A 27748-nucleotide genomic window follows, 5' to 3' on the forward strand; every position below is an offset into this window, starting at 1 on the left:
TGATTTTATCACCCCCAATCACACAGTGATTCTGTCTGATCTTAGGACCACCGTTCAGAGTGATTCTGTCTGATTTTATCACCACCAAGCTCCATCCCTGCTCATTCTGCACCACTTCATCCCCATGGCCAGCCTGGTGCCCCAGGCACTGCCTGCCAACCACCTACCCTTTATAAAGGGGAAGGATGAGCTGCTGGTCCTGCACATGCCACCAGCCAGAGGCAGCAGCAGGAGAAAGGGGGTGGCCCTTGAGCTGGGCCTTTGAGTACCAGGCACTAAAGAGCTACTAAAGCATTTCCTCTGTCTGCTCTTTCCAGGCTTCCTTTTCAGCTTTTTCTACAACATCAAGATCTGCACATTTGAAGTCAGACACCCTGTCAAACACGGCCCTGTAAATAAATGAGTGTCTCTATTTCACAGCACACCTTCAGATGCACTGGGCTGAGGCAACATCAGAAGATTCCTCACACCCTGTTCCTCTTACCCAGGAACAGCAGACCCTGTCTGCTCTGGGATTACAGCAGCCTGGTTCAGCTTGGACTCCTCCAAGCACAGCAAACTGCCACAGTTTTGAGAGATATTAGAGAAAGCACCTTTAAACAATTTGACATATATTAGCAGCTCCTACCTGTATTTTTATGGGCCAGGTGAAATTGCTGACGTAAACAAAGAAGGTGATGTTCGGGTTGTTGCGGAAATCAAATTTCTCATTGGAGAAACTGTCCTTGTACTCTTTTATATTAGTTCTGGAAACAACTGGAATTTCCTCCCCAGCCTGTGTGCCAGCTGTTGTAAAGAGCAGCAAGAAAAGATATTTCAAGGTGTACTTAAGAAAACAAACAAAAGGGCAAACCATCCTAAATTCTAATTTTAAAAAATTAACTATTCATTCAAAACCAACTATGTTAAGCTGCACTGCATTATCAAAACCACTGTGTGCCAAGATGTTGCATTGTAAAAAATCAAATTTGCACTTTCAATGTTTACAAAATAACACTATTAAAGTTGAAAACATAGGGTTTTTTAAACATTTTACTTCCCCCCTCAGGCTGACAATTGAAGAACACTATGCAAAAAGTACACAGGTTAAAAACCCCCCAGAGTTTTTCCACTTAAATTTGCCTGTTTCAGAAACTGCTAAATAAAAGAAGCTCCTGAGTTACTCAGATCATCCTCAATTTACCTGCAAAACTTGTGGACCAAGTAATGTTGAGGTTGAAGTTTTTAGATGCATTGATGAACATGTCCAGGTCTCTGTTTTGCTAAAGGAAGAAACAAAAATGAAACCCCATTTTTAGGATAAGCAGTTTTACTGTACTGTTTCCTAGGAAATCATTGCTAAAAAATTATCTTGAAATTTGTTACATAAAGAAAATACATAAAGCTAAAAACTACATACTATATTTTCTGGAAGAAGTATTCTCCTCCTCAAGGAAAACACAACAAAGGAGTCATGTGTACAGAATATCAAAGGAAGAACTGAGACACAAGATGTGGGGTGAAAACAAGCAAAACATCTCTGCTCTGGAGCCAGGCCAAGGGAGATGGGATTGCTCAGCCTGCAGAAGAGAAGCGCCTGAGGAGTGCCTGGAGGGGCTCCAGGAGAGCTGCAGAGGGACTGGGGACAAGGCCTGCAGGGACAGCACACAGGGAATGGCTCCCAGTGCCAGAGGCAGGGATGGATGGGATCCTGGGAATTGGGAATTGTTCCCTGGCAGGGTGGGGAGGAATTCCCAGATTTGCTGTGGCTGCCCCTGGATCCCTGGCAGTGCCCAAGGCCAGGTTGGACACTGAGGCTGGGAGCAGCCTGGGACAGTGGAAGGTGTCACTGCCATGGAGGGGGGGTTGGAGCAGGATGAGCTTTAAGGTCCCTTCCAACCCAAACTGGTCTGTGATTTTAAAAAAACTGGAATGGCTCAGAGGTTGTTCCAACAACTGGTAAGAATCAGCTGTGGCTCTTTATGAAATCTTCCTGTGATGATTTGGGACTGCACAGCCAAGCCAAGGTCAAAGAGCTCTGGGTGCTTCATGGAGCAGGACACACCTTCCACATCACAGGACTACAGCCAAAGGCCCACAGAACTGTAACAATTCATCGCCTCCAGGGCCAAGAGAAGACAAAGGACAAAGTTAAAAGGGAAAACAGGAAATGTACCTCTTCAGGTGTTGCTACAAAGTTGATTGCTGTGTAATAGCGATCGTCCTCCTGGGAAAGGCTGAAGGTGAACTGATAGTCAATGAGCAGAGTATCTGTAAGGAATGCAGGGAGACAGTTATCCCATCTCCTGGAATAAAGTAACTTCTGTAAAGGAAGGCATGATGTCACTGAAGGGTTTCTTGGACAACCAGGACACGACACTATCATCCTGACACTGCTACAAATTACTTCAACCTACATATGATCCCACATAAGGAACAGAAACCTCCAGGAGCTGAGCCTAGAGAGGGAAGAGAGGTGGCTTATACTTGCCAGGCAACAGCCTCCAGCCTTGATCTAAATCAATATTCCTACCACTGTAAAAAACATGCCAAAAGATTTACTTTTCCAGCCTGCAATACCTCTGTGATCAAAGGGAATAGCAGAAAAGTTCAGTAGCTGTGTAACTCCCAGTTTGCAATTCCCACTTGGAAGGGGACAGTGGTCCCCCCATTCCAGGTTTCTGTACATCAGCAGATTTTCCTGGAGAGGTTCTACAGAGCAGCTGGTTGGTGATGAACCCAGCTGCCATCCTGCTCTGGGACACATCCCACCCAGGCATGCCAGGAGCAGCCTCTGCTCTGTCTGTCTGTCCTTCCCTGCTCCCGTCTGCCCGGGCTGGTGTAAGCCACAGCCACCTGTGGGGATGCACTCACCACCTCAGTTCCCTTCCGCTCCTGCACACTGCTGTGACTTGTGCACATTCCTGAAGCCATGCAGGGATATTCCCAGCAATAATAACCAGAAATTGACACACCAGGTGCTGTTTTTCTCTCACTGCCTCCCAGTGACCCCCTCATTGGACTGACACAAGTCAGACAAGCTGCTGGTGTCCATCAGACACAGCACAAAGAAACAGGGAATGAAGCCAAGCAAGACTGGATCTGGGCAGCACAAGGTTCTTCCTGTAAGAGCTGCAAAGCTTTGTCTTTCCCCACTTTTTGCCCATTTGACCATCCCTGCCATTTCAGCAAGGAATTCAGTCATTCTTACAGAGATGCCACGAGGAGCCAGCAGTGCCCTTGTTTGGCCACACAAGCAGAATTCAAATAAGCCAACACCAGGCAGTTGATAATTCCTGTGCTGGACAAAACCACTACTGGAGATTTTATGTAATTTAAGATTCCATCTCTCCACGTCTGCCAGGCTGCTGATTGCTAATATTTGCAAATAGAAGCTGGAAAGTTTCCATTAGGTAATCTGAATCTTGGCAAAGGATCTTCTGGAACTGCATGGGAATCCAACTACTCATTTCAGAGGAAACGTGGCAATTTTGAAATCCATTCTAACCTAGACCAGAATTTTAAATAAACAGTATTTTGCATTTCTAAAAATTCAAAGGACACTCTTTGTTTTTTACCTGTTAGGAATATAGTTTAGAGTGCTCTCCAAAAGACCAGATTTCATCTCAGTCACATGAAAAACATTCAAAACATTGTTCAAAAGATCTAATCATCACATGGACCTTATCAAGAAAAGTATTTTCATTCTCTTTAAACAACATATTTGAGAAAAGTGAAGGTTTTTACAGCTATTTTTAGTCCTTTCCTTAATCCCCCATACTTTAAACACATGCTGAGGCAACTGAAACAAGTTTTAAATAAATTATTTTAAACTTCGAGCACATTTTTTATCTCCAAACAAAATCCCAAGGGTACTCACAGTAACACGTTCCTTTAAGTGGATTTCCTTGATATCTGTTTTCAACTTCACACCTAAAAAGAATATACATTTTTTAATAAATGGATTTCTTTCTTTGCAGTTCTGTTTATTCCCAGGCACTAAATACCAGAAAACACAACCTGTGCTGAGAGCTGTACACAATTAAAGATGAATGTCTGAGCTAGACTGGGCTGATGAAGAAATTCCACGTTCGCTCCAAGTCCAACTCACATGCAGTAAAAATGCAATATAAAATTCTGGATATTAACGTTTGCATCCACCTGGAAGGTATTTATTAGCTCTCCACAATGCATGGAACTGGATTAGCTTAGTCATTTATGGCTATTTCAGGTTCTATCCTATAAATGTTTACTCATGTGAGCAATGCTTTAAAAATAAACCTGGCAATGAAATTATTTGGAATTAAATTATTTCCCCTAACATTACACTAAAAGCATTTCTGTTATGTTACAGAAAAACCTCCAGCAAATTTGTTGCTCTAAAACTGCTCCATTAAACTGCTTGAATGTCAAAGGCTCATTTCGGATATATTTACACTCGCATGAACAGCATCAGAGAGCACGGACGTTGAAATGAGCACAGACGGTGAAATGTACCAGGTAAAAAGAAGATACTGAAGGATAGAGCAAAGCAGAGAGAGCCCAGACGAGGCCCCAGAGCTGCTGCAGGGCTAGAGCCCCTCTGCTCTGGAGCCAGGCTGGCAGAGCTGGGAATGTTGCCCTGGAGAAGGGAAGGCTCCAGGCAGAGCTCAGAGCCCCTGGCAGGGCCTGCAGGGGCTCCAGGAGAGCTGCAGAGGGGCTGGGGACAAGGCCTGCAGGGACAGGAGCCAGGGAATGGCTCCCACTGGGAAAGGGGAGATTGGGCTGGGATCTTGGCAAGGAATTCCTGCCTGGGCTGGAATTCCCAGAGCAGCTGGGGCTGCCCCTGGATCCCTGGCAGTGCCCAAGGCCAGGTTAGACACTGGGGCTTGGAACCCCCTGGGACAGTGGGAGGTGTCCCTGCCATGGCAGGGGGTGGAATGGGATGAGCCCAGAGTCTCTTCCAACCCAAACACTTCTGTGATTCTATGTATAGTTTGGGGTGTGGGGATTTTTTCACCCATCCCTTCTGCATGATATTCCCAGTTGAAATGTTTTTAAAATTGGAATTCTTCAGGAAATCATCCTGTTCATGATATTCCCCAGGGGACCCACGGCTGGCTGCACCCTCAGTGCAGTCAGTCAACTGTCAGGAGGAAGAAATGAGCAGAGACATCATAAACACAACCATTAAAAATGGGGGGGAGGAGGGGTGTCTAAGGTGGTACGTGCACAATTTTTCATTGCAAATAAGAAAGGGAAATGAACTCACAGCTGACACTCATCTCCCTTGATTCCCTTGGTTGTGCAGAAACATTTCCCTGTGTTTGTGTTGCAGACGGATGCGTGGCCATTGCACTTGCAAGCTGTTGAGCAGAGGGGGAGAAGATGCAACATTGAATGAAGAAGAGAAGCAAATTCAATAGCAATTAAGTACTTTAGTTGTCAAACTGAGATACATCAACAATTAACGTGCAGATGAAAACCCATTTGGTGCCCTTTGCTTTCTTTGTGCTACAGAAGGCAGATGAAAATAGAACCGTGCGTCAAAACAGAGCAAGCACAGGCTACCCAGGACTGGTGGTTTGTATGAAATCATCATCAGACTCAGCTTTTTAGCCTCAAAAATTCATTTAACTTCCTCTCCTATTGTTAGACAGCAGGAGTGCTATCATAGCTAAGAAGGAAAAGACAATATTTGAAATAATTTTGGGCTTGTTAACACATTTCAGCCAAACTCAAAACTCTTGAGAGAAGAATTGGGAAAATAAAACAAAGCCCATGGGACTTCAGGGGCTTTTTCCAGAAATAAATAAACAGGCTTGGGAAAAATAATATTTCATCAGTTCTACTGAGGAAACAATGTCATTATCAACAGCATCAGCAGAAAACATCTGGTGCTAAGATGGTGATGATGTCCATGCTGGGACTAGTTGGGGTGCATTCCCCAATATATTTTAGAATAACTTTGTGCAGAATGTCATTGAGTTGTGGTTGAAACAAACCTGCACAGCCCTGAACAACTTCAGGTTTGGGGCATGCCCAAAACAGACCACCTCATACACCTGAGTCTGCTCAAGATCCAACCAAGGTAGAATGGTGAGGACATACAGGAGATTTTCTTCATAAAAATCCTTCTGATTTAAGTTAAATGCTCATATTGACACACTTTGAGACCTTTATTTACAAAGATGTAGAGGAGAATCATTCACAAAAACCCCAAAACCAAGCCAACAAGTAAGAACAAAGCTTACACAGCCAGTTGACTTTGACATCTTGTTCACTGTCACTGCAAGAACGGATTTAACAACCTCTGGCATGTAGGTGCCATTTAGGAGTCACTCTGCCAATGCAGGTGCATCCATCTGGAGCTGTGCACAGCAGAGTGTACAATACAAGAGAAAAACTACACAAAGCAAAGATCCCTTGTTTATGGTCCTTGAGCCTGCTGGGAACAAGATGCTTTAAAGGCCAAAGCCTCCTTGTTAAGAAGACATATTCCTCCTCACTAAGCAGCCATGCCAATCAATGTACCAGCAGATTCTTAGACATCAAGTCCCCATCCTGAATATCTCTGCCAGCCTTGGACCTTATTTTAGGAATCCTTTTGATATCTTCTTTCTGTTGGCACACAATGGAAGCTGTACTGTATCAGGGACACTTAATTGTGCTTCTCAGATGTGGATGAGTGGTTTCCTAGCAGCAACACAGAGCAAAATAGGAAGAAGCAAAAAGGCCTATTGTTGGAACAAGGAGACTGAATGAAAATTCAACAAAATAATTGTGTTCTGTGAAGGAAACACTCTTTTCATTAGTGCCACTTAAAGAAAAATAAGTCTTAGTACTATTGAGAATGTCTTGTACTTCTTTGCTTATGCTTTGCACAAGGGAAGCAAAGTGACGTTGGATCAATATTCAATATGAACATACATGAATTTTCTCTTAATTTTTTAACCTCAGGTTGTTTAAAGGCAGATTGCAGCATCTTGAGCCGTAACAGTAATTTTTCTCTCCTCTCTGCTCTTTAGCATATCAAGAAGACTGAACACTCAAATATCTCTATTTAAAACAACAGAATCTATTCATTTGTCCACTTTCCTACAAGCATGTAACTGGAGATCATTCACTAAATAACTAGAATATGCACAGAGACATCTTCTCATGGCTTTTCAGAGAACTTTAAATTTTGGAAATAAACTATTGACAGAATGTTCTAGACTCCCACTGGAGTCTACAAAGGACAATTTCCCACTGGAGTCAGAGGATAGAGCAGAAACCCACAAGCACTGGAAATGGCTTTTTGACTGTGAATCCTGGTAATAACAGCCTGATGATGAAGCACCTTCCCCCTGCTGGTGTTCCTCACGGGCTCACTCAGAGATGGTCTTGGGGCTCCTTACTGCTCTTTCTGTGTTTGTGATGGGTCAACTTCCCAATGGCAACACCATCAGCCACCTGCCCAACACTCCATGCCACGTGCTTCAGCTGCCCTGCAGGGCCCCCTGGGGCCTGGCAGAGGGAATCAGGCAGGTCCATGGCACCAGCAACTCATGGGCCACCATGAAGGCTGTGTGGATGTGTTCAGAAGCGCTGCCAGAGCTGCAATCTGATTCCAGGCATAATAGTGCCTTCCCTTCACTTGCAAATGACTTCCTTATCTCCCACCAGCATATTTTCATGGGAAACTTTAACCAGAAAATTCAGAAAAATCCTGAATGCAGAGAAAGCACCTTGCAGCTATTTTTACATTTGATGTGCTGCATTTCCTGCCCTTCTTGATTAATACTTCTCTACTTGGACACTTCCTAAAAGCAACCTCTGAGGAGTGATTTACCTGCCATTTAGTTATTATCTGCCTAGCTCTGCCAACACCAGGGCGTATGATGTGATGCAAACAATTTTTTCAGGGAAATAACTGCAGGTTGACAAAATATTTTCAACACAAGTAATATAATCTTGTGTTGGGACTTTTTACAGACATATGCAGGACTGAAAGCATTGAAATAAAAGAGGGCAGGGTTAGACAGGATATAGGGAAGGAATTGCTCCCTGGGAGGGTGGGCAGGCCCTGGCACAGGGTGGCCAGAGCAGCTGGGGCTGCCCCTGGATCCCTGGCAGTGCCCAGGGCCAGGTTGGACACTGAGGCTGGGAGCACCTGGGATAGTGGGAGGTGTCCCTGCCATGGATGGGGTGGAACAGGATGGTCTATTGGAACCCTTCCAACCCAAACCATTCCATGATGCCAGGACTCACACTAGGCAGTGAGTGTACAAGCACACAGATGTTTGTGTGTGTGTGTGTCAGGCTGGAGTGTACAACAAGAGTCTGCAGCATGGCTGTGACCATGGCCTCTAAAAACACAGCAGCACTAAGTACTGCTCACAAATGCACAAAGAGTGAAATCAGCACATTACTAACGGGAAAGGATGGAAGGACCACAGCTAAGAGAAGGGAGAAAACAGGAGCTAGCTCTGCTACCCATCAGCCAATCCTTATCTGAAGAATTCCCCTCTGGAAAGGTTTTCACCAAGCAAAAATGACTAATAGGCAGAAATCAGCCTGGCTGCATCAGATAGGGTGATTTGCTCTTGCTTTCCCTTTCCCAATCCACCTCAGTCTTTCTGCCCAGGTTCCTGCTTCCCTCATTCTTTCCCCTTCCCAGTAAACAGTGTTAAATCACAGCAAATTAAAAACCTGGGTCCAAAGCACTTGAGAGCAAAGCACTTCTGACATGAGCTACTGGTTCCATCAGATAAGGAATAAACGCTGTCCCACAATCTCTCTACACATTTTCTAATTGCCTTTTCAGGTATCTGGATGATTTCAGTCTGTCATTCATTACCTCAACAACAAACCGTTTTGGGACAATCCTCACGCACAAGAGTCGAAAGGAACTTATTCTCCATTTCCACATACATGGAAAAGTGACACCTACCAACAGGCACGTTGTGATCCAGTGATTAAAACTGAAAGCTCAGGGTAGAATTCTGTATTTTCTCAGTCAACTCAGCCTCAATTTATTCATTACTTTCAAGTAAACTTTGGAGCATTTCAAAGTATCTTCTCCTGAAATGAGTTTATGAGTATCAGCAGTATTTTATCTGGCAGATAAGGTTGTGAAATCAAGTGTTGGGGATGCACCTTCTCCTTTGAGCCCCTATCACTGTGCTGTGTGTTGGAATTCCATATCCTGTTGCTCTAAGGAAGGCAGCTGTATCCCTGTGAGTTTTTAACCCCCTTCTTCACATCTGTCCATTAGGAAGTTCTTCATAGCCTCAACCATCACCACCTCCCTCCTCTTGAGGAAACAGGACTCCATGCTGCAGTTACTGACCCTCATGTTCATCCAAAAGGTCAGCACTGCTCCCAGTAAACATCCTAAATTAACATCCAACTATTTTCTACTGAATTGTCACCTCATTTGGAAGAAGCAATAAAAAGTCTTCAATGCCCACTCATTAATCACCTCCAGCTCATTCTTCCAGGCTGGCCACAAACCACTCACACTCATTTCACAGAAGTACTGACACTGCTCTGAGGAACGTTATTTTTATTCTACCTTTTCCATCACTGTATCTAATTGTCTCATTCCACCTCACCATACTCCACTAACATATTGCACTGGGTCAGTGCTGTTTAACATCTCTGCTGGTGACAGGGGCACTGGGACTGAGGCACCTACAGCAAGTGTGCTAGTGACACAAACTGGAAAGGTCAGCATGCAGGAGGGGAGGGGGACATCCAGACACATCTAGATGGCCCCCAACAGTACCTGGATAGCACAATGGGGGCCTGGACAGACCAGAGACACGGGACTGTGTGAACCTCATGAAGTTACACGAGGCCAAGTGCAGAGTCCAGCATGGGGCTGGAGCAAGGCAGAGCACAACCACAGGATGGGTGGGGAATGGCTGGAGAGCAGCCCTGGGGAGAAGGACCTGGGGGTGCTGCTGGGTGAGAGCTGGACATGATCCAGCCCAGAGCCCCCCGTGCCTGGGCTGATCCCAGCGTGGGCAGCAGGGGAGGGGGGACCCTGTCCCTGTGCCCCTCCCTGAGGTGAGAGCCCACCTGCAGAGCTGCCCCAGCCCTGGGGCCAACAGCAGGAGGACGTGGAGCTGCTGGAGAGAGCCCAGAGGAGGCCCCGGAGCTGCTGCAGGGCTGGAGCCCCTCTGCTCTGAAGCCAGGCTGGCAGAGCTGGGAATGTTCCCCTGGAGAAGGGAAGGCTCCAGGCAGAGCTCAGAGCCCCTGGCAGGGCCTGCAGGGGCTCCAGGAGAGCTGCAGAGGGGCTGGGGACAAGGCCTGCAGGGACAGGAGCCAGGGAATGGCTCCCACTGCCAGAGGGCAGGGATGGATGGGATCTTGGGAGCTAGGAATTGTTCCCTGGCAGGGTGGGCAGGCCCTGGCACAGGTGCCCAGAGCAGCTGTGGCTGCCCCTGGATCCCTGGCAGTGCCCAAGGCCAGGCTGGACATTGGGGCTTGGAGCAGCCTGGGGCAGTGGGAGGTGTCCCTGCCCACAGCAGGGAATTGGAATGAGATGAGTTTTATGGTCCCTTCCGACCCAAACCATTTGATGATTCTTTGATTAAATCTCTTAGGAGCAAGAAGCACCTTCCCTCACTTCTGCACCTCTCACAGCCTGGTCTCTGGTTTACAGTTGGTCTCCACATGCCACAGCACTGAAAAATTCACAGCAGTTCAAAACTATGCCACAAGGTTGCAGGTCAAAACTCCAAGTCTTCCATGTGTATTTGTCAATATTAAATTGGTCTTTCAAGGAAGACTTTTTCCCAGTTTGTTAACTAGATCTTGCACAGCTGAAAATGGTTCTTTGTGCCAAAGAGTCCCAAAGCACTTCACAAACTGAAATGCAATTTTAACAGGGTTCTCTTAATCCTCAAGTGAAATCCAGCCAAGTCTTCAATGAAACACTGCAAGCCTTTATGAAGCAGACAATTTTAACTATAAACACAGAACACATTAACCAAAAGGAATAGAAGGTGAAACTTAGATAAGCAGAAATTTGTTCATGACATTTGGATCAACACTGTTTCTTTTAAATACAGGATCATCAAACACTAAAATACAGACATTTTTCACTGTGGTCATTCCAAGTTTAGAAAGGAGGCTATAAAATCCTCTTTACGTGCAGTGAAAGGAATTCCACTCATCAGTTTGAGTGTCTTTGATTTGAAGAAACAAGAACTGAGCCTCGCCCGCAGGAAGGAAAGCATGAATTATCAGGATATAATGTGTGTTAGGCCAGCAGAGGAATGAGCAGAGTGGGAGCCTCAGGGTGCACTTACGCTGGCAGGTGCCCCCGTTGGTGGGGTCCCCGTAGTAGCCCGAGATGCAGGTCTCACAGTGCCTGCCCGTGGTCAGGTTCTCACACTTCTCACAGACGCTCTCGTTCACACACCGGCTGTGCCCGTTACACTGACACGCTGTGGGAAACAGCAAACAGCAAAACTCTGACTGCTGGGGCTCAAACACAGCTCACAGAGACCCTCAGAGGCTGCGCTGTGCAGGGCACAAATGGAACCATTTCATGCACCTTCCTGAGAGCTTCTCGTCTCTTGCTAGCAATACATGGGCCCAAAGACAGGTGTATATCAAAAAATGGAATTTAGAGCAACACACTGAAAACTGAACTGCAAAACATTACGTGCACATTGGACTGGAAGCTGCTGGTGGGATGAATTTACAAGGAACGGGGAGGGGAGTGTTGGTTTTGTGCCAAAAACTTTAGTTTAAAATCATCCTAAGCATTATTAACACTTAAAACGACCTTCAAAGGAAGATTTGCCTTTCTTTCAAACAGACTTAAAATAAATAAACAAACAAAAGTTAAAATCTCGTAAAGATCTGTAGGGAAAGGAAAAATTTCTCCCAAGTAATAAATAATAATGTCTTCATGCAGCAAACCTGTGCAGCTCAGCTGCTTCACAGCCCCTTCCATCTCCAAGTGTGTAATTCCTGCTTATATTCCACACTCTTCTCCCCCCTCCATTAACAGGAGGGAACACGAGACACCACCACAGTCCTAAGAACTCTCTCCCCTTGCACTCAGTGCAAACGCTGGACAGTGAAACGCTGCTCGTTTACCTGGACACTGGATGAAGGACCAGTTGTAGCTGGTGTCGGCAGGACACATGCTGACATTGAGAACAGGCTCCAGGCTGTGCTTGCCTGGCGTGGCTGGCGTGGGCATCCTGACCGGCCCCCGGTAGGAGCCCTCCATGCACCTGCCCTTGCCGGTGTTGCTGGGATCCGTGCACCACCCGCAGCCCGGCTGCTCCAGGCACTGAGCACACGTGCAGTAGCCTGAGCAGTTTTCAGCTACAAAAAAAACAAACCAAGATACAAAATTGTGGAATAAATCACTATCTCAAACACAGGCAACAAAAAATGCAGAATCTATATTTTTATCTCACCAAAATATTTATCTCATCAAATCTAGAAATATTTATTCTGATATTCACAGCAATATATTCATTCCTATCAACATATTTATTCCAGAGTCTAAGGAAACTATTAACAAAGGTTCCAATAGTCAATGAGTTACAAAACAGCACAACACACACAGAGGTTTTTCAAACCATTACACGCCACCCTCTAACACCAGAGGTTAATGTTCCCTCTACAAAACATCTCTGATTTATTTAAAATAGATCGGATGATCAAATGGGCCATCTGGAGGCAAAGGCTAGAAACCAGCCAGTTTAGTCACTTGGAGCCTCTTCCTACCACATTTCAGTATCACATGCTATTATTTCAAGTATTTATCTGAGGCAAAAAGCATAGAATACAAATAGAATAAAATTCCACCCTTTAGCCCCTCCATTCTCTAATGGGATTGGATTTTAGGGGTGACAAACACTTTACATGCTAAAACTTTTTCTATTTCTTTCCCTAGACCATCTTGAAAAATATTTTCAGGATTCTTGGTGTTGCAAGATAAGCATATTTTCTATTTTGATGTTTAAATAGACAATATTTGCCTTCAAAAAGAAAAAAAAGTTTGTTTTTCATTATTTTAGCTTACTCATCTCCTGCCTGATGCTTCCTCCAACTTTTGACCTCTGGCAATATGGGAAGTTCGTACTTTCATGTTCCTTAAATTCATTTTCTTCATCTCATATTTTGCAACATTTTGAGCTACTTGTAATGCCCCTGCTCACACCCAGCTCCTAAAGAATTCAACATAAATAAAATAATTTCTACATCTTCACTTGTTTTTAGTTTTTAGGCCCTTTTACTCTAGTTTGAAAGGAAAATACACTATTCCAAAGTGCCATGAAGCTTTTGCAGTTTGCTCTCATCTACCTAAAAGGGGCAAAAAAGTAAATAATTTCTTTAAAATGAGGTAGGAATTCCTACTTACAGTCTGTAAGTAGACAATACTTCAGAATAAAACACTTGTGTAAACCCTGATTTGGATTTGATAACAGGCAATTGCAGAATGCTTCGGGTTGGAAAGAGGCCGTGTTGTTCCACCCGGCCATGGGCACCCGCTGGAGCAGGGTGCACCAAGCCCCATCCAGCTTGGCCTCGTCCCCTCCATCCCAGGGATGTCCAGCACACCCCACAGGGCTCTCCACACCCTGCCATGGGCAGGAGCCTCTGGCTGGAGCAGGGTGCACCAAGCCCCATCCAGCCTGGCCTCGTCCCCTCCATCCCAGGGATGTCCAGCACACCCCACAGGGCCCCCAGGGCCTGTTCCCCAGCCCAGCACCGTGACTCACGGGGACAGCTGCTCATGGTGTACCACTCCATGCACTGCCCGTAGGGGAAGGAGGCCACGTAGGCGTTGGAGTCCACGCACTGCTGCATGTTGCTGCACCACATGCACTCGGAGCTGCCGCTGGTGCACTCGGCGCAGGCGGCGCGCAGCGCGCACGGCGTGCGGCACTGCTTGGCGCTGTGGTTGGCTGCGGGGAGGACAACATCAGAGTCTGCCAGGAACAGCTGCACCCTGCTCCTGCTGGGAACAGACCTAGGGCCCATCCCATCCCAGCCCACCCCTGCCATGGTAGGGACACCTCCCACTGCCCCCGGTGCTCCCAGCCCAGTGTCCAGCCTGGCCTGGGCACTGCCAGGGATCCAGGGGCAGCCACAGCTGCTCTGGGCATGGAGCAGTGGTCTCTTTCTCTGCAGTTCTGCTGATGCATTCCTTAGTTACCCTCCCCAGCAAAGTGCAGGGCAGAGCCCTGTTTTACATGAGCTCACAGGCACATGCTTTAAGTGATTTGATCAGTTACAGACATCAAACGAGCACTGAACTAACTCAGCAGTTTGTAGTCCAAGCCAATGCTTTAAGTTTTGCTTCAAGTGACTGTTCTCAGACCATAAAAGCCAGCACAAAGCTTAAACCCAAGTGCTGCAAGTGAAAACATATGGAATTTGAGTTCAGGTTTCACATCCAGGATTCACATCCTGCTCTTCCACAAAGAATGATTTCAACTGCTGCAGTGTACCTAATTTTTTTTTTAATCAACCAACTTCCCTAATACTTTAAGAGGCACTAATTGGTATTCAGAAATGATCAGCTACAATGGAGAATTAACAGACCAAGCCATCTGAAAAGATATGCAGTTTCAATAAAGCTGGAAGACTTTTCCCAAAAGCAAATAGATTGTTTTTTTCAAAGTTCTCATATCTCCGAAGTGTCTCGGCCAATTAATTTCAAACTTTGATAAAATCCTCCTCTGGCTACATAGCAGGGGAGGGGAAAAAGGGGAATTCAATCAGAAAGTTACTATTAATTTTTTATTTCTTTGAAACAGGAGAATGCTCCATACCATAATTACCCTAAATGTCACATGTAGGTATGCAATTAAGAAAAAAAATAATTAAAATAATGTACTTCAAATATTTTACAGTTAACAGCGCAAATAGTGAGCTATTTTTAAAATTCCCATTTCCTGCATGAAATGCGTACACAAGACTCTTGTTCAGAAGTATTTTTCTTTGGCAAAGTCATAATGCAGCTGGTTTAAAATGTAACAAATTGCATTCTCTTTTCCTTCCAGGAAATAGAAATCAAGCAGACAGCTGCTGTTACCTGGCCTTTCACAGACACTGCCGTTGACCTCGTTGATACATGTTGCTGCCTTCAAGCCCTGTTGGGAAGGCTCAGCTAAATATCCACAAAATCCAGCATCACTGGGTTCACTGGGGAGCCACTGGACGAGGGTGTTGGTGAAGGGGGACATGTCTTCCCAGCACCAATAGGACACATTGATTTTCCTCAGTCCAACCCAAGGAGTCAAAGTTTTGGGCTAGAAATAAAAAAGCAGGTCAAATCTGAATTAGTGTTGCTAGCCACAAAATTCATAATATAAAGATCCTATAAGACCACTATTTCTAGTGGCAATTTATTTTTTGGCACACTTTCATTTTGGGGAGGAGCACTGGAGCTCTGTTGATATAATACAAGGCTTTACTGCTAAAATAAGTAAACATCACCTACTTCAAACTGATTTTATGCACTTTTATACCCTAGAGCTGCAGCTTCTAACAGCAACAGGGTTACAAAGCAGATCGTGCTAACACCAACATATTTTCTTGTTATTACTAAACATCTACATAGAGTTTACTTGAAAAAGAAGCACCTGCAAAGCAGAGCCTCCCTCAGCACAGCCACCAGTGCTCCCAGCCCCAGTGCCAGCCTGGCCTTGGGCACTGCCAGGGATCCACGGACAGCCCCAGCTGCTCTGGGCACCCTGTGCCAGGGCCTGCCCACCCTCCCAGGGAACAATTCCTCATTCCCAAGGTCCCATCCAGCCCTGCCCTCTGGCTCTGGGAGCCATTCCCTGGCTCCTGTCCCTGCAGGCCTTGTCCCCAGCCCCTCTGCAGCTCTCCTGGAGCCCCTGCAGGCCCTGCCAGGGGCTCTGAGCTCTGCCTGGAGCCTTCCCTTCTCCAGGGCAACATTCCCAGCTCTGCCAGCCTGGCTCCAGAGCAGAGGGGCTCCAGCCCTGCAGCAGCTCCGGGGCCTCCTCTGGGCTCTCTCCAGCAGCTCCACGTCCTCCTGCTGTTGGCCCCAGGGCTGGGGCAGCTCTGCAGGTGGGACCTTAGGAATGAGGAATTGGAGGGAGGGGCACAGGGACAGAGTCCCCCCTCCCCTGCTGCCCACGCTGGGATCAGCTCAGGATACACTTTCCCACCTTATAAGCATTCTATCCTAATATCCATTAAAACAGGCTCCTAGTCTCTTTAGGCTCACTTTTCAAAGGACTCTGTGGGTGGAAAAAGAACCCTGTAAATTAACAATTGCTTTTTACACAGTGTAAAGATTTAAACACTGTGAGGGAAGGGCTACCATGTGTCCTTAGGAGTTGACTCTACGCTCACCTACTGGAATATCTAGAAACACCTGGAGCTGTCAGAATCATGTATTTTTTACAGTATCCCAGGCTTGGCTTCCTCATTTTACAGAAGATTTAATGAACAATCCTGCTTAAACTGCACCCTACCTTTGCTTGGCTAAATTGACTCCCCTCTAAAACACTGTAAATGTTGAAATGCTACTTTAAAATTACAAAAGGCATCAAGGCAGGGAATGTTCTTGTTTTAACAAGGGAATATTTCTCTAAGTACTGAAGCATGTTCTCTCTTGAAAAAAAGCAATCCTATTGCCTCCAACCTCATTTTTCTTAGAGAAAATGCTTCCCACAGTGGCCTCTGGGACCCAGGAGTTGTTATTCTGATGTGCCATCAGGCCACAGCAGCTTTCCAGGCTAATCCAGGATTTTAGAAGAGATGCACAGCATCATTCTTTGTTAGGGCTGTAGTACCACCTGTACAACCTGCCCTGAACATCTCCCTTCTTCTCCCAGGGACTGGAAAAAATTTGTATTTATTTCATTGATGCATGAAGAGGGAAAAATTCCAATTTGCTTCTCCCTGGGCCTGACAGAAAAGCACCTGCCACTAAATGACACCCAAATAACACCCAATAAGCCAAGCAGCTCTGTGGAGTGAGAAGGTGACATTTTAAACAGCTGCTTTTCTGAGTGCAGTAAATAACTCAACACTTTACATTAAACACCTCCAGTGCCCCCAAAGGGGCTTTTATTTATCAAATATTGTGCACAGGCCAGCAGAGGGCTCCTGCTGCAGTCCGGTATTCCACCCGGGAAATGCAGGTGTGATTTCAGCACCGAAAGTGATCTCTCTAAGGCACTGTGTATGTTTATGTTTATCCTTTCCATTTACATTCTCTACAATTTCAGCTCAGAAGCACCCAGAGGGTACACTGAATTTCAAAAGAAAATCAGTTGGTTTTGGTTAAGAGGCATTTCCATTGTGTACAGAGCACACAATATTCCAGCAAGGACTTCTCCACAGCCACGGCTTTATAACACAAGGGACAGACAAGAGAGGCACTCACCGAAGACTGAATCTTCTGCAGCTCCTTCAGAACAAATTCCACCTTCTTCTGGGTGGTGAGAGAAGCCAGTAAAGCACCATTGGACCTACAGGACAGTTTGGCATGATCGTAGTTCTCCTTGGCGTTGGTGATCCTCAGGCAGGAGTTGCCAACCAAATGCCAGTTTGTTCCACAGATATTTTCTGGGGGACAAGAAAGGGAAAGAAACTAAACCCAGAGATGCAGGTGACCTTCCCAACAATCAAGGTAGTGAAACAACCATTGAAAAACATGAGCCCAGGTGGGAAAGGGGCCAGTGGCCCCTGGGCTATGCCAGTTCTGGGGTGGCAGCAGGGTCAGGGCAGTGCCACAGTGCCCCTGTGCTGGCACTGCCGGGGCACCTCCCGTGCTGGGGCAGCTCTGGAGAGCCCTGGAGGGGCTGGAGCGTGGCCAGGGCAGGAACAGAGCTGGGAAGGGGCTGCAGAATCCCTGAGGGAGCCGGGCAGGGGCTGCAGAATCCCTGAGGGAGCTGGGCAGGGGCTCAGCCTGGAGCAAAGGAGGCTCAGGGGGCCCTTGTGGCTCTGCACAGCTCCTGCCAGGAGGGCACAGCCGGGGGGGTCGGGCTCTGCTCCAGGGAGGAGGGGAAATGCCCTTAACTTGTTCCAGGAGAGGTTTAGGTTTTGTAATAGGGAAAATTTCTTCCCTGAAGGTGTTGCCAAGCATTGGAAGGGGCTGCCCAGGTCAGTGCTGGAGTCCCCACCCCTGGAAGTGTTCAGAAAATGAGCAGACATGGCCCTTAGTGCTGTGGCTTAGGGCCATGGTGAGGCTGGGACAGAGGCTGATGATGATGATCTTGGAGGTATTTTCCAGCCTTAATGATTCTATGAACCCTACCACCAAGAAATACCCAGAGCCCCATCCCAAGGCAGTATGCCTTAGAGGTGTGCTGAGAAGTCTTGATACATAACAACATTGGAGGAGAAGGAAATCTGTTCAGGGGAGCTGAAGTCTGACATCAGCATTTGTATGTTGTAATCAAAGCACCTATTACAATGTTGAACATTAAAATTGTTGTAGGAGAAAGAGGGGAAAAAAACAAATTTGTATTTTGTTGATGTCTTGAAGCCACCTACTCACCCAGAGTTGTCAGGGGACCTTTTGGCAGGAGAGGGTTGTTGTGCTAATCCTGTCCACAGCACCAACTACCAGGATTAATCCCTGCTTCAACCGGAGCACAACCCCACTACTGAAGAACTCCTTACACTTTGTGATTAATTATTTCCCTTGCAGAAAAAAACCTCATGGGCATTTCCAATGTGAATTCAGACTTAACAGATGGAAAAGATCTCAGGTGTCAATTTTTCAGATGAGCTTTTTACACGTATGATCAGATCATCCCTTTTTCTATATCAAATAAAACAGGCCACTAAAAGATGTTTTTCTCAATTTCATTGCTCTTCTTCAAAGTCTTCTCATTTTTAAACTGCTGCAGACTGGCAAACACCAGATCTGGACATGTCCAGACCTACCCTGTCCTAGGGGAAGGCTTTCCACATCCACTAAAATGTCCTGTCTCATGGGTTTTCTCCCCTTTCTCTATATTTTATTACCTACAAATGTTAATCACTGAAGATCCTGTATTTCTCTCCCAGTCATTGGGATTAAAAAAAAATAAATTTCTGCAAGGGAACTAATAACCAACTCCTGTAAGCTCCACTGGAAGCACTCTGATAGGAGAATTCTTCATAAACACTTCAGGTCTTACTTGCCTCATTTGTCCAGTATGTGCCATTATGCTTTTGCACAATTTTAGTTTCTAAATTAAATAGCATGCATTATTAAATCTAATATCTTGCAGAAGCCTATTATCAACAGCTTTTATCAAATGAAAAGGGAGAGATGACATAGAGCCTAATAATTATACGAGTGATCACAGTCCTCTTCAGACAACTGGGAATGAAAAATATTCCAGCAGACCTGCTGGATTTATTACAAAATAAATGTCATACCAAAGCTGTTATGACTAAACAGCACTATTTGCTCCATCTTAACACTAAAAACTAAAGATTTAGGGTTAAAACCAACAAAAATTTTTAGGAACTCGTGACAACTTTTGGAGTGGGTGAATTTGGTAGCACTACCTACCTGGCAAAGCAATGCACTCCTGATTCCTAGGTTCCCACTGACAGTTTTGATCCATGGCACAGCTTTTACAACTTGTCTTTTTGTTACAGTAATAGGCAGGATTATCCTTAGGACAATTGTCATAGAGAGTAACAGGAACCTAAAATAAATAGCACAGGTGAGACTTTTTCTGATCTCCAGCCATGTGGGTTTATAACAGCCATGATTACAACACTAATATCACAGTCCAGCTCTACAAGGCAATTTATATTTCCAAAAGCTGTGGAACTGGGCACAGCCTGGACTGGTTATCCAAGATATTCCTCCAAAACACTGCCTGACATGTTTTCTGTACTAAAGCTTTTACAAGAGGGCTATTTTGTTTCTTCTAGGGAAAGCCCTATTGATATCAAACCCAAAATGTGATTAATGAATAATCACCATGGTGAAACCTCCAACTCTTCCCCTGCCCACAGCCATCCTCCTAAATTCATTGTAAAATACCATGCAAAACCCTTGGATCAGATTGAAAAACCTCCAAACATGTGGCACTTTTGAGCTAGATACACACTGAGAATAACAAAACAGGGATCATAACACTGACAGATGGAAATGTGGACATTTGCTATTCCAAAGGGTAAATTTAAACTAGGGAAGTGTTAAGAGCCATTACCTGTTCCTCTGTGCAGTTGTTGTGTGCTGGGATACACTGGTCAGAACACCACTGACAGCTGTTTGTGTTGGCTGTGCAGCTGTAGCAGTCTGTAATCTGATCACATTTTTCATTGTCTACAGCTATTAAAGAAAAAAACCTGCATGACCAAAAACAGGCATTTCCTGACAGAGCTCTAAGAACTTGATTATTTACAGCAAAAGACACAACCAAATAGCAGTGCCTGTAGATTTTCTGTTAGCAACTAAAATCAGGTACTTTCATGTGTTTGAACTGATAGAAGATTGCTTTTATTTACAGCAGCAATCATTTTTAGTGCCCAAGGAGCCCTAAAACACACCACCAGAAAATAATGCACCAAGACATGGAAGCACACGAAGTCAGACACGTTAACAGCCAGGGAAGTGATGCCAGAAGATATCCACAGGGACAGTGGGTGGCCATCCCCCAGCACAGGCCCATCTTCTGCAAGCCTGGCTTTCCAGTGGAGCATTTTCATGGGAAGCTTGAACTTTTCATTCATCTTTCCAATTATTTATTGCCTGCGCTTTGTGAAAATTTACTGTGCATTGGGAACCCAGCAAGGCAATGTCCCTTACATCAGTTTCTATTAAATAATTAAAGGCTGCACATCTGTTACAGAACCAAGGGCTGTATAATGAATGTATCAGGATAAAGTTGTTTAAAATTATCCTAAGGGGAAACACAGGAATCAGACCTTAAAACATTAATTCATTTTATCTTCCTCTATACATAGAATCATAGAATCCCAGAATGGTTTGGGTTGGAAGGGACCTTAAAGATCATCTGGTACCAACCCCCTGCCAAAAAAACAAACTTTTCCTAAAGCAGTATCCCTGCTGTCTCTTTTGAAGAGTACAGGATCACTCCATCAGATCCAGATGCCCTTCCTTGCCCCATGGTGCTCTTCAGCCAATTCTTGGCTCTCACAAGGTCAATTCTTGGAGCAAACATTTACAGAATGATGGTCCAGGCCTGGTCCCTGGCTGGTGATTCTTGTTAGGGATAGAAAAGTAAGTCCAAGAAGCAGGGTAGGAAAAAGATCTCATGAACAAGCAGCTTCAGGAGCAGGAGATAGAAACACCTCCACATCTCCATGACCCCTGGCCAGAGGAAGGGCTCTCAGGACACATGGAAGCCCAACCACAGCCCCCAGTGTAAAACCTGACCTTGGAATGGCACACCATTAACACAGGAGGAGTTGGGAAGGAGAAAAAGCCTGCACACCTTTCAGGAAAGGGAACAGAAAGAAGGGACACCTACCTGGCTTGGGAGGACAGTCTTCAAACACCTTTTGCTGCTGCTCCAGTGTTGCATTTTCCCAGGGGATGCAGTGGGGAGGGCGGGGAGGGCGCAGAGCCCACACACACCTGAGCCCGGGGCCAGCCCCCAGGCAGGATGACTCGTTGCCAAAAGCCTCACATCTCTCAGGTGTGAACTTCAGGATGTCACTCAGGAGGAGGCTGTTGAAGCCTCCAAACACATACATGGTGCTGGACAACATGGAAGCAAAGAGAGAAAAACTCACAGCTGTTTTCATGGACAGAGCACTGCTCCAGTAAATGGGATTTAAGGTCTGAGAGAAGTGTTTTATTATGTGCCAGCATATATAAATCCAAATAAATAGCTCTTGGTTAAGAGAGGCACTAAAGAAAAGGTCAGACAAATTTCACTGTTTCAGAGATGCCAGAGAGACTCAACACAGAGTCAAAGCTACTCAAGGTCATCAACCAATGTCCCCCTCCAGCCAAAACTTTGAGGGGACCTGATCAACACGATTATACGTAAAATGCTGAAAAATGTGGGATCCTTTTGTAATCCACACTGGCAAGACACAGAGGAAGGATAAAAACTGGGGAGATTCTACCACAGCATTAAACCAGAGTTCAGAAACTGTGACAAAACATTCTGTTGCTGTCATTCTCTATGCTCCTCTGTAAGAAAACCACACTTTGCATGGCTGGTAACAACTGAGCAGAGTCATTGTGTCAACTAAAAAATCCAAAACAACCCCCAAAGAATTTGTACAGAGAGGAGTGGGGGATTTCAAACCTCCTTCAGTATCTCAGCTGCACCAGAAAAAACACTAAATTTTAACAGTTACACAAAAACGTCACAAAAAAATTCTCTATGCATCTGTGTCTGTCAATGCACCTTTAAAAATACGGTGAAGAAGGGCCAAGGCAGCTGAAAAGAGAAGTTCTGGTTAAATCATAAGTACCTGTATTATGACTTTCATTCTATTTTAGAACTTCTGTGAAATAAATTTCTCAAACTTGGTTGTACTGATCCAGTAACAGCTGTTCATCTGGAAGCAGGGATATCACTACAGTCTGTAAGGCTTAACAGCCAAAATCTCACCTAAGATTTCACCCAAATACTGAACATCATGTGCCTGGGGAAGAGCAGCCCCACAGAAAAGGTGTGTAAAGTGAAACACAGACAAATTTTAAAAAGCATGAGGGAAATTCAGATTTGGAAATAAATGTTGTCAGTGCAGCTAAGAAAGAAGTGTGAAATACATTGAAATGCACAATTATTAAACAACTAAAAAATAGAAATATATATAAAAATAATGACAAAAAATCAAATTATTGAAAAAACTAAGTGAGCTGGTTCAGTTTAGCCCAGTACAGAAGGGCTGATGGGAACAGCTGAATACTAAAGACATTACAAGAGTGAAGATCTGAAAACTTTCAGAGATTCACAGAATAGTTTGGGTGGGAAGGAACCTTAAATCCCACCTCTTTCCACTCCTTGTCATGGGCATGGACACCTTCCACTAGGCCAGGCTGCTCCAAACCCCATCCAACCTGGCCTGGGACCCTTCCAGGGATGGGGCAGCCCAAAGCTCCATGGACAAGAGGGTTAGTGCCAGACCCTCAGCCTGTGCTGCAGTTCCTCATCCACTCATGTCCATGCCCTATAGAACACCTGTGCCCAAAGCCCCAGAACCCCTGTACCCTTACCTGTTGTAGAGCACAGCAGAGTGCCCAAACCTGTTAACATCGTGGTGCAGAGCCGGGCGAGGCAGCACAGACCATCGATCACAGGCTGCAAGTGATAAAAACCGTTTCAGAAATGTTTCTCTGGACAACGAACAAGACAATTCACGCAGCAGTTTCCTCCTGAGAGATCCCCGGCACCTGAAATCCTTCAGCAAAGGCCCTGAGGGGCTGGAGTGGCCCTGGCCCTGCCCTGCCCAGGGCAGGAACGGAACTGGGAAGGGCTGCAGAATCCCTGAGGGAGCCGGGCAGGGGCTGCAGAATCCCTGAGGGAGCCGGGCAGGGGCTGCAGAATCCCTGAGGGAGCCGGGCAGGGGCTGCAGAATCCCTGAGGGAGCTGGGCAGGGGCTCAGCCTGGAGCAAAGGAGGCTCAGGGGGCCCTTGTGGCTCTGCACAGCTCCTGCCAGGAGGGCACAGCCGGGGGAGGCGGGCTCTGCTCCAGGGAACAGGACAAGAAGAAACTGTTTTTCCTCCTTTACTAGTAGGATTTTTCACCATGTAACAAGTTCTGGTTTTATCTGTTTATACATGAATTATTTGTAATTTTGCCCCAAACCAGTATCACTGAGAACAGAGGCTTATCTTTTTTTTTTTACTTTTTCCATTGCCATTATGTTCCTAGAGGGCAGATACCCATGTTTTTAAAAATATTTTTCACTCATCATAGCTTAAAGATTTGTGGCTGTTTTTCTCTTTTAATACAATGTTAGATTATTCCATCTTTTTCTATTAGCATAAAATTTATAAGTTCTGCTTCATTTTTCACTTGGTTTCTCAGGTAATTTCTTTCTTTAGGCAGCATGGGAGAAAAAACAACAAATTAAGAAACATCTAACCCACTGAGCAAAGGAACAGAAGTAGGAAAAGTCAGTCCAATTCATAACACTTAAACTTCATAAAGGGAATGGATCACCTTGGGGGCCAATATCCCAGAGGCACTTGGATGCAATTTATGCAATTAAGACAGAAAAGTCAATCTTCTGTAAAGATCTACAGGGCCCTCAAATACTCCTAAGACTCTTTAATATGAGATAAAACCATTGCGCAGTGGACTGACCCTCTGGAAAAAAAAAAAGCCAACAAACCAAACTAGTCCATGGATAAAGTGAAAGGGCAAAGAAAAACAAAGTTTGGTTTTTTTTTACTAAAATTAATTAGAGAATTGTTGGATAAAACAACAGATGCAGAGCAATTTTGTTCAAGAATGCTAATAAAGAAAAGACAGAAGACACAGAATTAGTACTTTGATAAATTGTGATTTTGGAATTTATTTTTACATGCCATTTGCTCCATCTTCAAAGAATTTAACCTAACCCAGCACCACTCCCAAACCAAACATGACAGTTCCAATTTTAAATAGAAGACTTCAGAAAAATTGGACAGCAATTTGCAATTTTTTAGCCATCAAGGTGTGTGAGGCCAAGAAACATGTTTTTCTAGATTAATAGAAAGCCTAGAATATTTTGTTTTCTAAGCTTCTTTGCCATTTTTAACCAGAGATCAAATATTGGAGAAACCAAGTAATTCTGAGACTACAAAGAATCTTCTCCTTCTTGACTTAACCTAAAACATACAATGCTGGGATTTATTAAATGCACTGTTCAATCACAACATATCAGCTACAAAAACATCCAGCCTCTCCCTGTGCTTGTCATCAGAATCAGAATTTTCATGGGGTAAATAGAAGAATTTTCATTTCTCTTCTGTGGGGAGAAAAGATCAATTTAAAAGCAGCACCTTTACCTAAGCAGCAGGTGGAGGATTAAGTGAGGCATTTTTCCACACAAAGCTGCTGAGAGCAGGAAACTTTGACAAAGGCCAGAGGGACCAATTTTGGGGATAGGAAGAGCTAATTGGCCATTTCAGTGTGCAGAAAATAGGGAAAATACTGAGAGACAGCTCTGCCCAAGTGCTCACCCAACCCAAATGTCAGCAGTCGAAAGGCTTGTCCTGAGAATGGAGAGTAACACATGCACACAGCTGGACTGTTATCCTGAAACCTTCCCAAACTAGGCAGCACCTGGACAATTCTGATTGACTGTGCCCCAAGCTGGTCAAATAGAGGATAAAGGACAAGAAGTAGTCAAGAATTTTTATTGCTCATCCCCAGCACACATCTCAGTGCAAGCTGTTAGCATTGCCCCACACAGAAAAAATGTTTTATGTACTCCCAATACTCAGTGCATGTGCTCTGATTACTTGAAAATTTGAGGAAGGAAAACCAGAAAAAATTGATGATGTAAATAAAATTTGTTCCTAACAAAATAAGCTTTAATGACAAAGGTTAAGGAGAAGACCAGAGTTTGAAGCATTTGTTTCAGATTGGATTTAATTCCACTTCTCCCCAGTCTTCCAACCATCACTGTGACCATTAATCAATTATGATGGCTAATCACAACGATGTAAAAAATTAGCAAGGCAGGCAGACAGCATACTATAAAAGTAGGGAATAAAGACAATTATTAAGCCTCTTCACTGAAGGCTTTCAGTATCAACTGGTCTTGCCTTGGGAACATCGAGGGTTAGATAACAGGGGGGTTACATGGGCTTATTCCCATGGAGACCAACAGGAGCATGACCAGGGTCATTAATTACTGCAGAGATTATGCATGAAGAAGCACTGAAAAGGCATTGCTGCTGTGACACAAGTGATGGCCACCACCCTAATGCCTTCCTAATCACATGGGATAAGGGAAATAATGCACAATGGATCCTGCAATGAATAGAACAGAAGTGGCCTCATTTCTGAAAAAAAAGCTGCTCCTTTCAGGCTGAGGATCTCTTCTCTAAGGAATGAGGGGACTCAAGAACACCTCTCACCCACCATGTGACGTAAAACCCATGCAAGCTCCCACACATCAGTGTATATCTGGTAAGAACTGGGGATGTTGACTACATCACTCATGTCATGTAACATGTTACCCAAACGTGAACATCATTATTGGCATATTTTGCCAAATTAATGCAATTTGTGTTTTACACCTGACAGAGAGTTCAATAGTTCAGGGCAGGTAGCAGAATGCAGAAAGAAAAATCTATTGCAGTTGCTACCAAAGTTTAAAAAAATCAAACTGTTTATGACTGCCACAGAATGACAAAATACTCCGGGCTGGATGGCACCTTAAAACAATCTCATTTCAGCTCTGAGCCACGGGCAGGAACACTTTCCACTAGACCAGGCTGCTCAAAGCCCCATCCAACCCGGTCAAATACCTCATTTTAACTCCTCAATTAAAAAAAAAAATCAAAATAAAGCTAGCTAGGAGCACACAAAGATTCCAGAGGGATGTGGCTAGAAATCACAGGAGGCACAATGGAATGACTGCTATAACAGAGAGCAAAAGGGCACAAGGATAGCAAACCCTGATGGCCCAAGTATTCACTTGCATTTTCCTCCAACACACCAGGAGTAAGATCTTGGTGGACAGTCACTTGGAGATTTCAGGTTCACAGGATTATTTCAGGGAAGCCACATTTAGGGCATTCTGAGAGCAAAAGGTGAATGTCAGAATACCGAGTGGTGTTTTTCCCATGTGTGAATTATCTGTGTATGCACCTTCTTTATGTAATTTCACCTCTTCCTTCCCTGTTTTTCTTAAACTCACAGGCTCTGGAATCCAAATCCACAAATAAATGCTGCCCTCTCCTGGCCACTGAAACTCAGCAAGTCCAACCTAATAACTTGGCTTTATGATTGAATGAAGCAGTGCACTGTACAGGTGGAGTTTCAGCAGGGTCTAGTGCTTGTAACTGTCCTAAGAACTTGAATTTTTGACCCATCATAGATTAAAACACAATCAAAATATCAGAATAGATTTATGGTTGAGATAGCAGGACAGAAAACAGCCTCAAGTTGGGCCAGGGAAGATGTAGATTAGATATCAGAAAGTATTTTTTTTCATGCAAAGGGTTACAAAACACTGGAATAAGCTGCTTAGGGCAGTGATGGAGTCACCATCTCTGGAAGTGTTCAAAAAACATGTGGATGTGGTGCCTGAGAACATGGTTTAGTGGTGAAAATGGTGGTGGTGCTGGGTTGCCAGTTGGACTTGGTGATCTTAAAGGTTTTTTCCACCCTTAATGATTCCATGGTTTTATGATTCTGTAAAAACATGCAGTTTAAAACCTAATTTTTAATGCCCAAGGTTGTGTATAAACTGTTAACAAAGGAACTGCTGCTGTCTGTAATTGGAAATCACTGCCCCTCATGTGCTTGGAATTCTGTAGCAAGGTTATGAGCTTCTCCTGACTGCAGATCCCTGAGCCCAGCAGCACTTGGGATAACACTTGCACCATAAACCAGCATTCTGGAGACAAACCGAGGACAGCTCCCAAGAAACAGCCAAGTGTTTGAGGTTTGTTATTGTTTCTGCAAGAACTTACCGATGTCATAGGCCATGAAATCCGAAGAAAAGCACTTGGCTCCATGGCTCATGGAGGTGTCATTGTGAGTGTTTCCTCCAAACACCAGCATGGTCCCACTCACAATCACAGCTGTGTGTAAGTAGCGGAAAAATCGACTGTCTTTGAGAATAGTCCTTCAGAAATAAAAATATATCTATTAATGAGACTGCTGAGTACCTGGCAAAGGCAAAACAC

General features: G+C 44.8%; 1 protein-coding gene across 1 annotated transcript in view; it reads right to left on the reverse strand.

Annotated features, from left to right (window-relative positions):
• The window catches only part of ATRN (attractin), a 148292-nt gene that overhangs the window by 62710 nt on the left and 57834 nt on the right, over positions 1-27748 (reverse strand). The window contains exons 10-24 of the mRNA XM_071455749.1: positions 27533-27687; positions 23114-23198; positions 21408-21637; positions 20124-20245; positions 19472-19610; positions 17348-17529; positions 15020-15236; positions 13701-13886; positions 12061-12294; positions 11262-11399; positions 5231-5324; positions 3860-3912; positions 2156-2250; positions 1184-1262; positions 629-786 (exon numbers count right to left, since the gene is read on the reverse strand). Coding sequence (XP_071311850.1) covers positions 629-786; positions 1184-1262; positions 2156-2250; positions 3860-3912; positions 5231-5324; positions 11262-11399; positions 12061-12294; positions 13701-13886; positions 15020-15236; positions 17348-17529; positions 19472-19610; positions 20124-20245; positions 21408-21637; positions 23114-23198; positions 27533-27687 — 2167 coding nt within the window. The remainder of the gene's footprint in view (positions 1-628; positions 787-1183; positions 1263-2155; positions 2251-3859; positions 3913-5230; positions 5325-11261; positions 11400-12060; positions 12295-13700; positions 13887-15019; positions 15237-17347; positions 17530-19471; positions 19611-20123; positions 20246-21407; positions 21638-23113; positions 23199-27532; positions 27688-27748) is intronic.

This window comes from Agelaius tricolor, unplaced genomic scaffold (assembly GCF_023055355.1).
Source record: "Agelaius tricolor isolate 1412-34295 unplaced genomic scaffold, bAgeTri1.0.p SCAF_54, whole genome shotgun sequence".
Classification (NCBI taxonomy): Eukaryota; Metazoa; Chordata; class Aves; order Passeriformes; family Icteridae; genus Agelaius; species Agelaius tricolor.